The 18141-nt window shown below is 42.6% G+C and overlaps 1 protein-coding gene across 1 annotated transcript in view; it reads right to left on the minus strand.

Moving 5' to 3' along the window:
* Window positions 1–9652: 9652 nt before the first annotated feature.
* LOC103786425 (zinc finger protein 746) overlaps window positions 9653–18141 on the minus strand; it is a 134864-nt gene continuing 126375 nt past the window's right edge. Inside the window, 4 exon segments of the mRNA XM_063606137.1 lie at window positions 9653–11868; window positions 13368–13446; window positions 14154–14325; window positions 15300–15515. Of these exon segments, the coding sequence (XP_063462207.1) occupies window positions 14303–14325; window positions 15300–15515 (239 nt within the window). The 3' untranslated portion in view covers window positions 9653–11868; window positions 13368–13446; window positions 14154–14302.

An 18141-nucleotide genomic window follows, 5' to 3' on the forward strand; every position in this document is an offset into this window, starting at 1 on the left:
GCAGCAAGGGACAGTGATCCCTGAGCAATGGAAAATAAATCCTATGAATGCTGCAATTGACTGCCTTGGGAAAGCTTCTAGGATACAGCACACAGAAGAGAAACCCAGGCCAAGCCCTATGGACTCCAGGAATTAAATAGATGGAGCTCTGAGCCTTGAGAGATAAAGGCAGTCAGAGTTTGCTAAAGAGAATACTGGAGAGAAGAGAGATGCCCAGAGATAGAGAACTCTGGAGCTCTGCAGAGGATCATACTCAAATGCTCAGCTAGGCACTGATCAGCACATGCACACGAGGAAACTCTCCAGGGCCAAGGAAAGAACCATCTGAAAGGATAAGTGGTAACAATGCATGGTGTTCACACTGGAAATAGTACCTATTTTCACCAGCCAGACTGGAAAACCTCATGATTCATGGGGCACTGGGTAGAGAATACAGAAGTGCCTTGCCCTGTTTTCAAGCAGCTTGACTGAATTCCAGAACAAAGCTCAAGAATATCTATGCAAGTATTAAAATATCCAGCTGCCAACAAGATAAAATTCACAATGTCTGCAGCCAAAAATTACTAGGTATGAAAGAAGTAGGAAAACACCACCTACAATTAGGAGAAAAGTCAACCAACAGAAACTGACCCAAAGTGACACAGATGTTAGAATTAGAGGGAAGAACATTTAAAGTCATTATAAGTGCATTCTGTATGTTCAAAAAGTAGTGGTATAGACTGAATATTTGTATCCCCCTCAAATTTGTATGTTGAAATTTTAAATCCAAAGGTGATGGTATTAGGAGGTGGAAATTTTGGGAGGTGATTAGATCATGAGGGCAGAGCCCTCGTGAACAGAATTTATGCCCTTATAGAAGAGGCCTGAGAGAGGACCCTTGTGCCTTCTGTGATGTAAGGTTACAGCAAGAAGATGGCTGTCTATGAACCAGGGAATGGGCCCTCACCAGACATGGAATCTGCTGGGATGGATCTTGAACTTCCCAGCCTCCAGAACTGTGAGAAATAAATTTCTTTATAAACTACTCTGTCTCTAGTAGTTTGTTGTAGAAATCAAGCAGTTTCATTGAAGCTTTAAAAAAATAGTATATAATAGGGGAAAAAACCAAACTATTTTCTTCTACTATACTCTCAACACTCCACATAAAACACTTCTGGTTAGGAAAATGCGGGGCTGTTTTTCCCCATAAAGCATTCTCCAATTTTCTACAAACACCAGCTAGGTGTTCTACAATTCAACTAATCTGACTCTATTTAAGTGGAGTTAGAATGAGATGCCACAGGTTAAGGGCTTAGTCACACGTCCGACCTCACTTCAGTTGCCGATTTTAAGTGCAAACTTCAGTACTTCTGACAGGCTGGCTATAAATTGGGAGTTCCTATGACCTCCTTCTCATATTTGGTCTTTTGCTAGAATGGCTCACAAAACTCAGGGAAGTACTTACTTAAACTTACCACTTTATTTTAAGGGACATTACAAGGGATGTGGATAAACAGCCAGATGAAGAGGTACATGGAGCAAGGTACATGGGAATTGGCATGGGGTTTCCATGCCTTCTCCAGGCATACCACCTTTCCAGCACCTTCACATGTTCAGCAATCTGAAAACTCTTTGAAGGCCATCCTTTTGGGGTTTTATGCAGGTGTATTTAAAGAGGCTTCACTGTTAAATCATTGGTCAATAGTAATCTATTCAACCTTCAGTCCCTCTCCCCTCCCTGGAGGTAGGGGGATTGGGCTAGAATTTCCAACCCTTTAATCACAGTTGATTCTCCTGGCAACTATCCCTGATCCTGAGGCTACCCAGGACCCCCCAGCCATCAGTCCTCTTACTACCATATTCACCAGACACTCATCACTTCAGAGATCCCAAGGATTTCAGGAGCTGTGTGCCAGGAAATGGAGGCAGAAACCAAATATGTATTTTTTAAAATTACGTCACAAAGACTAAAAGTGAATGAAAGAGATGAAAACTACAATGGTGAGTAAAAAAGACACTGTTTGATTTTAACAAAAGATTAGACATTGTAGAAGAATCATTAGCTTGAAACCATAGCAACAGAACTATTCAAAGTGAAATACCTACTTTTAAGAGAATTTTAAAAGAAAGAAAAAAGAACACAGCATAGTGAGCAGAAAAGAATTTCTGAAAGTTGGGGTGTAGGGCAGAAAAATATCTGAAAAAATAATGCTCCCCAAATTCCAAATTTTAGACCAACTCTACACCCACATATTCAAGAAGCTTAATGAAACCTGGGCACAAGAGATGTGAAGAAAATAACACCAAATTACATTACAGTCAAATTACTCAAAACCAGTAATAAAGCAAATCTTAAAAGCAGCCAAAGGGGGGAAAATGCTATGTATGGAAGAACCAAAATAATGACAAATATTTTATTGGAAACAATGCAAGCAAGAAAACAGTAGAGCAACATCTTTAGAATAGTGAAAGAAAAAGAAATCTCAACCTCATTCTATACTGAGTGGAAACACTTTTTTTTTTCTTTTTTGGCGGAGCCTCGCTCTGTGGCCCAGGCTGGAGTGCAGTGGCACGATCTCGGCTCACTGCAACTTCCGCCTCCTGGGTTCACGCCATTCTCCTGCCTCAGCCTCCCGAGTAGCTGGGACTACAGGCGCCTGCCATCATGCCCGGCTTATTTTTTGTATTTCTTTTAGTAGAGATGGGGTTTCACCATGTTAGCCAGGATGGTCTCAATCTCCTGACCTCGTGATCTGCCTGCCTCAGCCTCCCAAAGTGACACCCTTTCAAAACAAATGTGAAATAAAAGCATGTTAGACATAATAAAGTTGAAAGAATTCACCACCAGGAGACTCACAGTGAGACAAATGTTAAATAAGTTCTTTAGGCAGAATAAAAATGATACCAGGCCAGGCACGGTGGCTCACGCCTGTAATCGCAGCATTTTGGGAGGCTGAGGCAGGTGGATCACAAGGTCAGGAGATCAAGACCATCCTTGCCAACATGGTGAAACCCCGTCTCTACTAAAAATACAAAAACAAGCTGGGCGTGATGGTGTGTGCCTGTAGTCCCAGCTACTCAGAAGGCTGAGCCAGGAGAATCTCTTGAAAGGAGGTGGAGGTTGCAGTGAGCCGAGATTGCACCACTGCACTCCAGCCTGGGTGACAGAGCAAGACTCCCTCTCAAAAAAAAGATACCAGGTGGAAATGTGAATCTAAAAAGAAATACAGAGCATCAGAAATGGTAACTATGTGGGTACATCTATATACTTTTTCTTAAACTTTAGATCTGTTGAAAGATAACCAACTGTTTAAGCAAAAATAATAACAATGTAGTGTAATATTTGTAGCACATATCAAAGTATAATACACAACAACAATAACACAAAGTTTGGGAGGGGAGAAATTGAAGTATAACATTGTGAAGTTCCCAAACATGCAATGGTATCATATCACTGGAAGATAGTCTGAGATAAGTTAAAGGTGTATAGTATAAACCATAAAACAATACTAAAATAACACAACAAAAAGTTGTAGCTAATAAGATAACAAAGGAGGGAACATGAAATCATTTAAAAATAATAAATATAAAAGAAGGTAGAAATGAGGAAAAGCGGAATTAAAAAACACATGAAACACACAGAAAGTACAAAGATAATATATTTAAATTTAACTATGTCATAAATCTCATTAAATGTAAATGGTTTAAACACTCATATAAATGACAGAGATTGTCAGATTTGATTTTAAAAAATCAAACATCTACATGCTGCTCCAAAGAAATACACTTTTAATATAAAAACATAAACTAAAATATATAGCATGCTAACAGTAATCAAAAGAAAGCTGGATTATCTACATTAGCATTACAAAAATTGGTTTTTAGACGAACAAATATTACCATAGATGAAGATAGTAATTCCATACTGATAAGGGGTCAATTGATCAAGAGAACATAACAATCCTAAAAGTTGATGCCCCTTATTAACAGAGATTCTAAACACATGCAGTAAAAAAGTTTCTGTATTAATTTGATTAGGATAATGGCCTCCAGCTGCATCCATGTTGCTGCAAAGGACTAGATTTTATTCTTTTTATGGCGGTGTAGTATTTCATGCTGTGTATGTACCACATTTCCTTCATCCAATCCACCATTGATGAGCACCTACATTGATTCCATTTCTTTGTTAAATAGGCTACTTTCAATAAATGCATTTTATTTGAGACAAGGTCTCGCTCTGTCACTCAAGCTGGAGTGCAGTGGCATGATCATAGCTCACTGCAGCCTCAACCTCCCAGGCTCAAGCAATCCTCCTGCATCAGCCTCCTGAGTAGCTGGGACTACAGGGGCAAGCCACCACATCTGGCTAATTTTTGTTTTGTTTTGTTTTGTTTTTGAGATGGAGTCTTGCTCTGTCACCCAGGCTGGAGCACAGTGGCGTGATCTCGGCTCACTGCAAGCTTCACCTCCTGGGTTCACACTATTTTCCTGCCTCAGCTTCCCAAGTAGCTGGGACTACAGGCACCGGCCACCACACCCGGCTAATTTTTTTGTATTTTTAGTAGAGATGGGGTTTCACCGTGTTAGCCAGGATGGTCTCGATCTCCTGACCTCGTGATCCGCCCGTCTCGGGCTCCTAAAGTGCTGGGATTACAGGCGTGAGCCACTCTTTCCGGCATAATTTTTGTATTTTTTTTTTTAAGAGACAGGGTCTCACTATGTTGTCCAGGCTGAGATGCATTTTAAACATAAAAATACAGATAAGTTAAAAGTAAACAAATACAAAAATAAAGACTATGCAAACACTAATTATAAGAAAGCTAGAGAGGCTATATTATCAGACAAATATAGCCTTTATAATAAGAAATATTATTATATTTCTTTATAATATTTCTTTATAATAAGAAATATTGGCCGGGCGCGGTGGCTCACGCCTGTAACGCTAGCACTTTGGGAGGCCGAGGCAGGCGGATCACGAGGTCAGGAGATTGAGACCATCCTGGCTAACACGGTGAAACCCAGTCTCTACCAAAAATACAAAAAAAAAATTAGCCGGGCATGGTGGCCGTGGGCGCCTGTAGTCCTAGCTACTCGGGAGGCTGAGGCAGGAGAATGGCGTGAACCCGGGAGGCAGAGCTTGCAGTGAGCCGAGATCACGCCACTGCACTCCAGCCTGGGTAACGCAGCGAGACTCCGTCTCAAAAAAAAAAAAAAAAAAAAAAAAAAGAAATATTTCCAGTGATAAAGATGGATATTTCATAATGATAAAAGGATTAATTTATTAAGAAGATGTAAGAATCTTAAGTGTGTACATGCCTAATTACAGAGTTCCAAAACACATAAAGCAAAAACAAAGGGAAGCATAAAGAAAATTGACAAATTCACAATTATAACTGGAGATTTTAGTACTTTCCTTAGTAACAAGTAACACAAACAAGCAAGAAAGTCAGTAAGAATATAGATTTAAACCACACTATTAACTAACTTATTTAAATTGCACTTATGTAACACAACATCCAACAACTACACAATACACATTTTTTTCAAGTGCATATTGAATATTTACCAACATAGACCATATGTTGGGCCATAAAACAAGTCTGAATCAATTTTAAAAGCTTTGGATCATACAGAGTATGAACATCTATGAATGTGTCTCCTGGTGCACATGTAGCAGAGTTTCTATAGGGCATATGCCCGAGAGAGAAATGAGGGTATATGCATGAGTAGCTTTACTAAATAATACTAAACTGTTTTTCAAAGAAGTTATACAGGTGTATGCTCTTACCAGCAGTGTAGAAGAGCTCTCATTGGTTTACATCATTGGAGTAGAAAATGTACTCTGACACCATGGAGTGCCAGGAAATTTAATTTCTTACTAATTTGGTGACGACTGTAACATGGTATTCCATTTTAAATTGCATTTACCTGATTACCACTGAGGTTAAGCATTTTGTATATGTCTAGTAGTCTTTCCTGTTACTTCTAAGAAATGCTTGTCAAGTTCTTTGCTTATTTTTCTCCTCTCCTTTTGGCTATTTTCTTATCAAGATAGTCTGTATTCTGGATAGAAGTCCTTTGTTGACTACCTGGTTGTGCCAGAAATTAAACTATACTGTCTCTTAGCTCTGAGCCCACCCTTCTTGACCCTGCTTACTGAGGCTGTGGCACTCTGCAAACTACATTTCTCATCTACCTGCTGGCTTCCTGCAGATTCTGCTGATTGAAGCAATAGATGAGGATGCGATGGCAGAAAGAGAAGAATGGGACATGCTTTTGTTCCATTTGTTGTTCCCATCAGCGCACCCCAGCAATGACCCTTAATGCTGGAAGCACTGGGTCTTGTGCCAGCTTTCTTATGGCACTCCTGGAACCACCCTCATTGGCAGCGCTCTACCTTGGAAGACCCGCCCTCTGAGCTCCTGAGTTACTGGCACCAGCTGGGCAGCACCCCATCCTCACAAGTGTGAGGTCCAATTCCTCAGAGCCCCTGCTCCACAATTCTCTATTCTGATAACTGCAGCCTCTTCACTTTTTCTCTCAAAACTAGCAGGAGAAAGCTGCTTCCAGACGTTATTATCTCTGCATCACCTTGGGGTTCTCTTTGCCTTTCCATTTCATGAATGCCTATTTAACCAATACTTTATAATCAATTCTTTCTGTTGAAATGCCGAGTGTAGTTTCTGATTTCTTACTCTACCTTGGCTGATACAATGATTCACAAACCTCTCTTCCTGCTATGTGACTCACCTTTTCACTATCTGAGGACTTTCAGAACAGAGACGTTTCTTAACTGCAATGAACCAGAATGGATTAATACATGGATTAATAAATCTTTTTTTATATTGTCTTAATTTGAAAATCCTTCTTCTACTCCAATATCGTAAGAATTTTCTCATATTTTCTAAATTTGTTAAAAAGATTTTTTTATATTTAGGTCTTGAATCCTCTTGGAATTTATTTTGTGAATGAATATCTAATTGTCCTTACACTCTTTTATCAGAGAGTACACCCTTTCTTCACTGGTCTACAATGCTGCCTCTCTCATATATCAGGTTTCTATCTATGGATAGTCAATTTTTAGAATCCCCATTCTCTTCATTAGTTTTGTTTGTGTACCCTTATGTCAATACTACACGGTCTTATAACATTATAAGTCTTCATGTCTGGTAGCGCTGGTTTCCTTGCCTAATTATTTTTCTTCAGATAAACTCTACCTATTCCCAACTCTTTATTTTCCCACATAATTTTTAACATTAGTGTGTCAGTTACTATAAAAATCACTATTAGGATTTTGATTGCAATTGCATTAAATCTGTAAATTTGGAGAGCAGTATCTTTACAAAATTGTCTTGTCCTATCCAAAAACAAAGCATACTTCCCTACTTATTTAAGTGCCCTTTAAATATCTTTCAATGAAGCTTTAAAATAGTCTAAACAAAGGTCTTGTACAACTTGTATTTATTCCTAGGGAGCCTGTATTTTTGTTACTCTGTTAAGAAATTTCATTTCTGTTACAGGTGTGTGGAAATATATTTGATTTAAAATAAGTTTATTGTATAACTTATTTGAATTTATTAAAATTAATAATTCAGATAATTTGTAGATTACTTTGTGTTTTCTATATAATCACAGTGTCACTGAAATAATGGGTGTTTTGTTTCTTCTATTCCACTGAAAAACCCTACTTTTTTGGTCTTAAATGCACTACCTCTAGCTTTTGGTGGTTTTAAATAGAAACAAAGCTACCACGCATCTTTGTCGTTTCCAGTTTTTAAGAGAATGCTTCTAACGTTGCACCATTAAGTATGACGGTTGCTGGTTGTAGACTTTTGGACTTTTTAGAGTCTTATTGTTTAACAAGAAGAATTTTAACATGAGGATTTCTTTAATTCCTTCCTTGCCTTTTCCCTTTCCAATAAGAGAGGACTATTGTTGGGGGAGCCAGAAGACCGAGAGAGTAGCCAGTGACAGAGCTCCACGTGTCTGTGAATTGGCTCATCTCCTCCAGCAAGAAAGATGGAATCTAAGCTCAGAAGAGTATGCATGCTCAGGTTTGGAGAACTGAACACCAAATAGCAACAGAGTTCATTTGACTGGTGCTACCTCAAGTAATTTATATTAACTCTATTCTTAGTTATTAACCTTGCCAATTTTGCTGTCTTTACTTCCCCCAATAAATATTTATTGCATCCCAACTTTTATGCTCAATATTGTGTTTGGCACTGTAGAAAGACACAAAGAGATTGCATTTTCCTTTGTGAGCCTCTGTGCATTCTGAGCTTTGGTCTCCGTGACAGTTATCACAGGCACTGCCACCATCTCATGTGACCCTTTGGGTGGGTGTCCTTTCTCTACATTTTTGAGATCTGTATGGCCTTTTAATGTCAGAAGTGGCCTTAATGTAGGATGTTGGCCAAGGGCCAGGTTCACTTTGCAGGACCTGTGGTGCTGTGCCTCAGGGCAGGTGTCTGCCCAGCAGAGGAGACATTTCTGGTCCTTGCTGCTTCAGTTGTGCTTCTAGCCTGAGGCCCCTTGGGACAGCTGGGGAAGCTTCCTGAGCTCCATGATGGGATTCAAATAATTCGAATTATTGGTATGGGCTTTCCTGGGTTCAGTCAAGACCATGCAAAAAACCAAGAATAGTTGACATGAGAATAAAAAGAGAGGAGATGAGCAGAAAAGCCCCCAATTCTATCCACTGGGGTAGGGGTGAGGGTGGAAAGAAGGGATGTGGGGACACATTCAAGTTAGTGGACTTTAAGGAGAAGATGAAGGAAGAAAGGAGTGGCCCTGCTCTTGGCAATGATTCTTCAAGCAGGTGTCTTGGAAGTGGTCCTAAGACGAGATGGAAGTGAGCTGAGGAGGCTTCTAGGGGACCAAGTAGGGAGGGATTAATAAGGAAGAAGAGGGCCAAAAGGGCTAATTTGCTGTGAGGCAAAATGTCCAAATCTCTAAAACTTTCTAAGAGTCAACGTAAATTTCAGTGCATAGATGTGAGTGTTGCAACATAGGTGAAAAGGTATTTAGTAGAAACTCCTAGAAGCTGAGGGGGTATAGCTCAGGGGTAGAGCACTTGACTGCAGATCAAGAAGTCCTTGGTTCAAATCCAGGTGCCCCCTGGAAAGAGTCTTTTTTTTAGTACCACATACCAATTGGTACCTTTAGGTTGCCCCAGGTCCTATGGCAGGTTGAGGGGAGGTTCCTGGGAAGGAAGTGGAGGGAGAAGAGATGGAAAGGAATCTAGTCATCCTTTGGGCTGCGGCAATGGAAAGCCCCAAAAACTAGGAATGTGGTTCTAGCTATGATCTTGTTATTAATGTGATGTGTGAACTCAGGCAGGCCTTTAGTCTTTGTTTTTTCTTTCAGGCATATAACATGCAAGTATAGACTAAAATCAAAGTTGCCAAACATGTCTGAGAACCAGAATGACCTGGGAGGGTGGTCAAGTATACAGATGCCTTGGGTCCCACCTTGAGATTCTGATTTGTTAGGTGTGAGAAGTTTGATTTTTCTTTCATTTAATCTTTCCACATCACAGAAACACCAGATGATCTCCTGGGCCGCAAAATTCAGCAAACACTTAGGAAGCAGATTCACCACGTACCAGTTATTAATCTGCAGTTTGTACCACTTGCTCGAGTCCAGTGATGCAGAACACTCACACAGCAAGTTAAGCAAAGCAACTTTATTCCTTACAGGCAGGCAAGGGACAACAGAAGCCTGGGATGTAGGGTGAACTGGTCCCCCAAGGCTCAGGAACCTGCCCAGGGCAGATGGAGTCTCACCTGTGTGTCCCACTTCACACTGCAGCTGAGGGACCCTGAACACCCTCTGCTGTCAAGTTTTATACCCCAAGGGCAATTTGGATCATTGGGCTAAAGCGTTGCAGGACATCCTGTTCTAGGTGTGATGGGAACAGAGTCCAGGTTTAGGACAGTTCCTCCTTATCTCAGGACAACACTCCCAGTACATTCTCTAGTTATTCTGAGAACTACAACCAAGAAAAGAGGGAAGCACCGGGTTGGCCAAGGCCATCCGGAGACTTGTCCTGCTGGGTCATTTAAAAAGCTTTTCTAGGATAACGTTGGCTTTCCAAGTGGTTTTCCAAGCTGATGTCTTTCCCACTGAGGAGAAGCTGTAGGCCTGTGGACTGCCAGGTAGGAGGAGGTTGGGGTTTAGAGGAAAGAGGAGAGCAGGAATGGGTTGTTGGCAGTGGGGCTGTTCCCATGGACTCACCAAGAAGAAATCGAGGTGCTGATGGGGCTGCACAAGTGCTTATCAGAAACAGCTGTAACAAGTGAGGGGTGCAACTGAAGGTACAGCATTTGCCTGCAGGCCAAGCGGTCTCTGGTTCAAATCCATGTGCTTCCCACCCCCCTTCAGTTTTCTACTTATTGAACAAAAGCCTTTTCACCTTGGGTCTATTATACTGGAATCTTCCTGCAAGGAGAGAAGAGAGGCTAGACAGCATAGAGCTTTGCCAGGAAGCCTCTCTAGTTTCTTGTAGGCCCCAGTGAACTTCTCCAGGCGACTCTGTCCCCTCATTAACCCTTATCCTCAGAGCCTTGAAATGGGCCCAATTGTCCCATAGAACTGATGTTTATGGTTTCTCTTGAATAAACCTAGAAATTGACCCTCTCAGTCTTGAAACACAAGGAGAAATTTACTTTTATGTCATCTGAATTCCTTTCTCAGGAAACCAGCCAGCAATCCTCCCAGACGGTATCAAGAAACTGAAATTTACCAGATCCCCACATCTGGAAAGTGAGAAGCCAGACCCCTCACCCATCATGATTCCCCAGGTGACCACCTGCTGCCTGTTGGCCAACTCCTCTTCCTTGCCCCTCGTTAATCCCTGTTTTCCCACATGTAGTTACATTTCTTCCCTGCTATATAAACCCCTAATTTTAGTCAGTTGATGACGATGGATTTGAGACTGATCTCCTGTTCACCCTGTCTGTAGCACCTGGATAAAGCCTTCTTCCCTGACAATACTTGTCTCAGTGACTGGCTTTCTGTGAGATGAGCAGCAAGACCTAGATGGAACCCCTGGTGTTTCCGCAACAGCCTTGCAACTTTCACTTTCCCTGTGGGAACGCTCATCTCGGCCATCCCCTGGAAGGGCGGGTAGGGAATTGACTCCTCTGGAATCCTCACCCCCAGGGACTGTGTAGCATAGGGCCTTGCCTGGAGCAGGTCCCATGGCTGCAGCTGCTCCACCCTGAGCTGCTCTGGCAGGGTCTATACAGAGTGAAGGAACTAAAGGAAGAGCGGTGAGGAGGGCTCCTAAGTGGCACAATGACTGCCAGGAAGTGGCTGTTATAGGCAGGGGTTTGCAAGCTACTTTCAGTCAGGAGGCCCCACACTATGCCCTGGGGCTACTTCCCTGCCCCTTGTGTGTTTATGAAGCCCCAGTATCTGCTTCATAAACACCAGATGTGCATGTGGGGGGCATCTGTTTCCCACCTGAGCAGAGGCTCCCAGTGCCCACTGGGGTGAGTGAGCTGCAACGTCTTCTCAGGGAGGTGAACAAGGTGAAATGCTGTAACACTGACTGTTGGACTCTGGGAGAAAGACTGAAAGAGGCAGTGGTTTCCCCTGTGTCTGAATGAGTGCTCAATTATTCCTTGTGGCAGCATCCCGCGGATGATCAGTTGTTGCTTGCGGGCTTTGTTATTTCAAGTCAATAAAACCACATCCTTACCAATAGGGAGACATCTATTCAATTCCCTTCTGCAAGCGGTATCAGACTTCCACGTGTGGGTTCGCTGCCTCGTTTTATACTAGTTGAAATTCTTATTTGGGACTCGGGGGACCTCTCTTGCCCAGCATGCCCTGCTGGGCTCACTCCATTCGGTCTCTCCATGGAGTTAAAAGCAACAACAGCTAAAAGCAAAGATCCGAAACAAACAAAAAATAATAATTACTTTTTAAACATAGAAAAAAAAAAAGCAAAGATCTGAACCCAATTCTGCTTAATCCCTAGCAGATTTTTTCTCCCTGAACAAGAGTATAATAGTCCATAATAACATAATTGTAGCTGCAATCTGCTTACTCCCATAAAATATTAGCCTAAGAGACAAACACTGCCACTTTCTAAGGTGCAAGTCAATTTCTTTTCAAGTTTTGAAGAGTGTAGAAGTTGGAGTCTCATGTAGGAAGCCTGGCCTTGCTCTTGCAGAGCTACAGGCAGGAGCCGTGCAGGCAGAAGGAGCCTCAGCAGAGGCCAGCATCAAGTGCGGGTCCTGGAGTGCCTGAGGACAGGGAGCGTGGGGAGTGGAGCAGGGAAGGTGGTGCAGGGAGTAGCAGGGGAACAGGATGCTAAAGATGGAAGGGCTTTATAGTCACCACACAGAATTTGGTTCCATGCAATGCAGCTCAGAGCTACCCTCCGTCCTTTTTCAGCTCTCCAGACTTCTTTTTCCCCTATGACTTCTACCCACCAACTTGCAGTCAGAAATGCGGATATAACTTTTGACTCCCCTGAAATGTAACTACTAATAGCCTACTGTTGACTGGAAGCCTTTCTGATAACATAAACAGTCAATGAACACATATTTTGTATGTTCTATGTGTTATATACTGTATTCTTAAAATAAAGCTAGAGAAAAGAAAATATTAAGAAAATCATAAGGGAAAATTTATTTCCTATGGAATAAGTAGAAGTGAAGTGAATCATCATAGAAGTCCTAATATTTGTCATCTTCACAGAGTAGGCTGAAGAAGAAAAGAGGAGGGGTTGGTCTTACTGTCTTGGGGGCAGCAAAGATAGAAGACAATCTGTCTGTTAAGTGGACCCACAGTTCAAACCTGTGTTGTTCAAAGTCAACTGTAGTTTTACTTATAGACTTTACAGATTCAGGACCAGGCTTCCTGGGTCAAAGTAATGGGAAGTGCAAAACCACCTTTGCTGACTAAATGCAAGCCCAGATGAAGGGCGCTTGAACTGGAAGCAAGGCCTCCTGGTCTGCACTCAGCTACTGCACCCTGGCACTGGCACCTGGGCTGGCTGAGCAGTATCTCTGACTCTGGAAGCTGAGTCCCACGCTCTTGTTGCCTGCGGCTCTTTCTTCACACCCAGAGTGGCTCTGGTTTACTAGCAGGCCTGCTCCCCTGCTAAGAGGACACCTTGCTTCCCTTTCAGTCCCCTCTTCTGGCCATTTCAGCCGGCCCTCCTCAGCCTGAAGTCTTCAGCTCCTTGGAGGGCAGGTGGATAGAGAAGCTAGAACCACTTCCTCAGATCTCACTTGGGCTTTTCTGGTAGCTAGGGAGCTACTGTAATTTAAAAATCAGCTCACCCTCTGGGCGTGTCTCTCTGCAGAAGGTACGTGCTCTAAGAGGCGGTTTGTGCATGTGTTGCTGAAGGGGACTTAGGAAGTGCTTACCTTTATCTGAGATGATGGGGAATCTTCCAGACCAGGTATGACCACTGGGAAAAGTGACTGTCTGGAAAGCTGGGGTTGCCTAAAAACATATATGAAGGGGAAAGGTACTGTGACTTGGTGTTTGTTCCTCCCAGCAGGACCTAATAATCCCTGGAGAGGGGGCTCTGCTGTTGGGCAGGCAGAGGACAGGACGCTCTGGCCCAGTGCAGCAAACACTCCAGGGGCTGCAGGCCACCTCCACCCTAACATCAGCCTTGCTGCAGAGCCCCCTGCCTGTGCTGATGTGGGAAGGGGTCCTGATTAGGGAGTGTGAATAGTCCTGTAATTGGGAAGATCTAGAGTTGTGAAATAATGTTCATTTTTTGAAATTGTGGCTTTGGGTGAAATTCAAACATTGCAGAAAGGTGAGACCTAAACATGGTACTTATGCTGAGACTCTGCTTGGGGGGCCCACCTGAGCAGCCAGCCAGCCCCCACCCTGATGATATTGCCACTGGATTACAAGGCATGGAGTGTCTCAGGCTTATCACAGGTAGGGGTGAGAATAAAACAGGAGTCATGGGCTTTGCATGGAGATACAGAAATAATCAGACAACTGAGGTCTTTGAAGCCTCAAAAGGACTGTGACTTTTGACATCACTAACGAAGCTTTAGGACTCAGGCCTAGACCACCCCTTCTCTAGCAGGAGTCCATTGATAGCTGACCTGATCAATGGCTTTACTGTTCTTCTACAAACACCTGTACCATATCACTTGTAGTTTCCGATCACTAATCACTCAACATACTCATATCTTTTATGGCCATTCTTTGTGCGTCTTTTCAGCTTCCCCCTCTGCTGTCGGCTCCTCTTCCCTTTCTTGGTGTCTGTTATGTTAACCATCTTGAAAAGAGAGAATCTGATTGGTTATTAACCCTGTGTGGGCAGAACTGCAGGTCACTGGTTCACTTGCATATTAGCTGGAAAGAGAGGAAAACGTCAAAGAAACTAATTAATATTCTGAGAGAAATATGAGAAAATATTCCATCTGTTAAACAAGACACATAAAAGGGTCAATTATAGAACAGATAACTTAGAAATTAAGAAAAAAGCATAGAAGATATAAAAAATTAAATAGAAAGTTTGAAAAATAAAGCTGAGGCAGCTTCCCAGAAAGTAAAATAAAACAAAAAGACAAAGGAAAAGATAGTAAGAGAGATAAAAATAAGAAAGTTAGAGGTTAAAACCAAGATGTGTAAAAACCAACTAACAGGCTTGGCACTGTGGCTCACACCTATAATCCCAGCACTTTGGGAGTTCCAGGTAGGAGGATCACTTGAGGCCAAGAGTTGAAGACCAGCCTGGACAACATGGTGAGATCCCTGTTTCTACAAAGAAAAAAAAAATCAGCTGGTCATCGTGGGGTGTGTCAGTAAGCCTAGCCATTCAGGAGGCTAAGGTGGGAGGATTGCTTGAGGTCAGAGGTTCAAGTTTATGGTGAGCAAGACACTGTCTCGAAACAAACAAAAACTAATAAAAGTCCCAGAAAGAGAACAGGATGGAAAGGACATTATAAAAGAACATTACTCGTAATGAAAGGACTTGGCTATGCCTTAGAAAAGATACTCCAAATGCCCAACAAAATGAATAAAAAATTATCTTCATCGAGTACATCATAGTGTGATTACAGAATACCAGGACAAAAGGGAAGATCTTCAAAACTTAAAGAGTGAAAGAAACAGGTGATATACAAAAGATAGAGGATCACAATGGCACTTGACTTTTCTATAGCAATACTAGACACCAGAAGATAACAGAAACAATCCTTCACAATATGAAGGATTATGAGTTGAAACTAGAAATCTATGTCTGTCCAGACTGCTAATCAAGTGTGTAGGTGGAATTACGGACATTTCGAGGCATGCAAGGTCTTAAAAAATTCACCTCTACTCACCATTCCCAGAAAACAGCTGGAGGACATCCTCTGCCAAAATGAGGAAGTAAATTAAGACACATTCAAGACACGGAATCCAGGAGAAAGGGACTTGCACACAGGAGACAAGAGATGGAAAGAATGTCCTGGTGAGGGTGGAGGAAGTCCCGGGGCAGGGGCTGAGCAGCAGGCTTTCCAGGGCAACCAGAACAAACAGAGCAGGAAGCCAGAGATCTACTGGAAAACAAGAAGTGAAAATGTTCATTATGTAACAGCTTTTACAGTGTGGTAAATTGACTTGACAGGCATTTCATGGAGCAATGAAAGGTTGTGGAAAACCGTAGATATTCCAAGAAAACCAAGCAGTTGAAAATGTGAGGCTATCAGTAACTTGAGGGGAAAAAAAGTTCCATCAGAACTCTTAGTTCAGCTTAGGATTATGTACATTGGCCATAAACACTATTAACTAATCATAATAATTAAAACATGGAAGATAAAATTGAACAGAAAGTAAATATATAGCATTTTATCTGAGAAGTTGATATATAGTAGGTATATCGGAAAACAGAAAAGAAGGCACATGAGTGATAATCCTCACCTACAAAAATAAGTCAGCTAATGATGTCTAAATTTGATTAAATTAGACATACCATATTATGACATATTTATATTACTTAAAATTATAGAGGCAAATAGACTAGAAGAAACAGCCAAAAGGGTGGAGAGTGGCTGCCTCTGGGTGGCAAGAGGAAAATACAAAGGACTGAGGTTTCTTTTATTATAAGCTTTAAAAGCAATATTTGACTTTCAAAAATAGTTGCACAAGATACTTAGATGAAAACAAAAATATATATAAGGTTTAAAATAGCCATGCACTGAGAATGGGGGTGTAGTTCAGGGTAGAGCTTTCCACACTAGCAGCGGAGTTTTCTGGCCAAAACCTGGAGGAGCTGTGTGGTCCTCATGCTATGTTGTCTCCATGATGCTTCCCAGGACTACTCTCTGATCCATGTCAGGGCCTGGGAACTTCCCTGTTTCATGAACTGGATTTAATGGACAGATTCCAGATTGAGAGATCTTCAGATGTCGGTATTGCATGCCTCAATTTGTGTCTCCAAACTGCTATTTTGTAGTGTAACAAGAAGAAATCAGACATGTAGACCTAAAGGCTGTTCCAGCAGTAAACGGAAACACTCCTCCCAGCTGCTCCTGTCACCACAAACTGAGGGAGGGCAAGGAGATGTGCCGGCACGTGAGCAGGGTCCAGGGTTTGGGAATTGGGGATGGACTTTTCTGGGGTGAGTTTGTGGTAAAATCAGTTGCTGGTCTTACTCTCTAAAAGTAAGCAGGAACTTTCAATGTGCTATAGGACTGCTGGGTGTGATTACCAACATGAACGGTGCTTATTAGACACTTATGACAAGCAGGGCGTATAGCTCAGGGGTAGAGCATTTGACTGCAGATCAAGAGGTCCCCAGTTCAAATCTGGGTGCCCCCTACTGCACTTTTTCTATTCATACAAGCTGTTATGTTCTTCACAGAAGCTGTTGGTCACATTCCAGTTTCTTTTCATCCATTCCGCCTATGATTTTCCCTGGAACTGGAAGCTACAGCTCAGGCCTACCCAGCTGCAACCTGCCTCCATGCATAACTTCTTTTCATCTCTTCCAGCACCAGTTCCATGGGTATCCCTCATATTATTGGTATTCATGGTATCTAGCTCCCTGCTCCCCCTATAGATGTAATTTCTCAAGCTGTGATGCAGTATGCTTCTGGGTTTTTCCAGGGCAGACCAGAGAGTAGTACTGCAGCAGGCTCCCCAGAAACAGACAGGGAATGGTACCCCAAGCTATCACTCTCCTGGCTCCTTCCCACAGCAGCAGTTTGGTGCACTGGAGTGGTGGCCAGACCTGGGGAGACACATCACAGCACACAGCATTCCCATGGAGGGCAGATGTTTCCCCTGGAGAATTGGTTTCTCCCACGCCAGAGCTCACTCACACCCTTGCTTCAACCTTGTAGGCCAAAAGCCTGGCTCAGCTACTCTAACAAGGGAGACAGAGGCTCTGCAGTGCTGCCCCTACGACCAAACTCCTGTAGCTCTGCGGCTGCATGTGAATTACAGCCCACTCTGTGACTGTGGCCCAAGGCTTGGAGGTGGGGGATTAGACTGAAGAGTCTGTTCATATGAGATGATTGGGAATTCCAACTTTGTTCTGTGGGCCACAGGGAGTCCTGTGTGCTGCAATGAAGAACCAGGTCAGGTCCTTTGTCTAAGGAGGTCATTTAGGAGACATTACAGATACTGGTTTGGAGTTTGCCAAAAGACAAGAACAGGAACTGGTGTTATTTTTTTAATGCTTACTATGCCCTACTATGTGCTAATATCATGCTAGGCAGTTTATCATCAGTTATCATATTCGTCCACTCTGTCTTCACTGCAGGAAAAAGGGAGCTGGGCTGGGAGCTTGGGTTAGTCTGTGGACTGTTTTGGACACCAGTGGCCAGCTCTTGGGTTAATCCCAAAAAACAATGGGAAATGGCTCGGAGTTCTGCAGACAGCCTCCATCCTTTTCTCCTGCTCATGGCTCCACCCAGAGACAGGCCTGGTGAACTGCAGAGCTGAGGGAAGGTGTCTAGCTGTGAATCAGGTCTGGCAGCTTCCAGAAAGTCAGTCCTGGAGGGAAGCCATCATTTAATTTTACAAAGCTGAGTGCTCCCACACTGATGAAAGGTATTAACTAGGTAACCTCAGTGTGCCATGGGGGTATAGCTCAGGGCTAGAGCTTTTTGACTGTAGAGCAAGAGGTCCCTGGTTCAAATCCAGGTTCTCCCTTCTGTTAAGTTTAATTTTGGTAGCGAA

Source organism: Pan paniscus, chromosome 6, assembly GCF_029289425.2.
Source record: "Pan paniscus chromosome 6, NHGRI_mPanPan1-v2.0_pri, whole genome shotgun sequence".
NCBI lineage: Eukaryota > Metazoa > Chordata > Mammalia > Primates > Hominidae > Pan > Pan paniscus.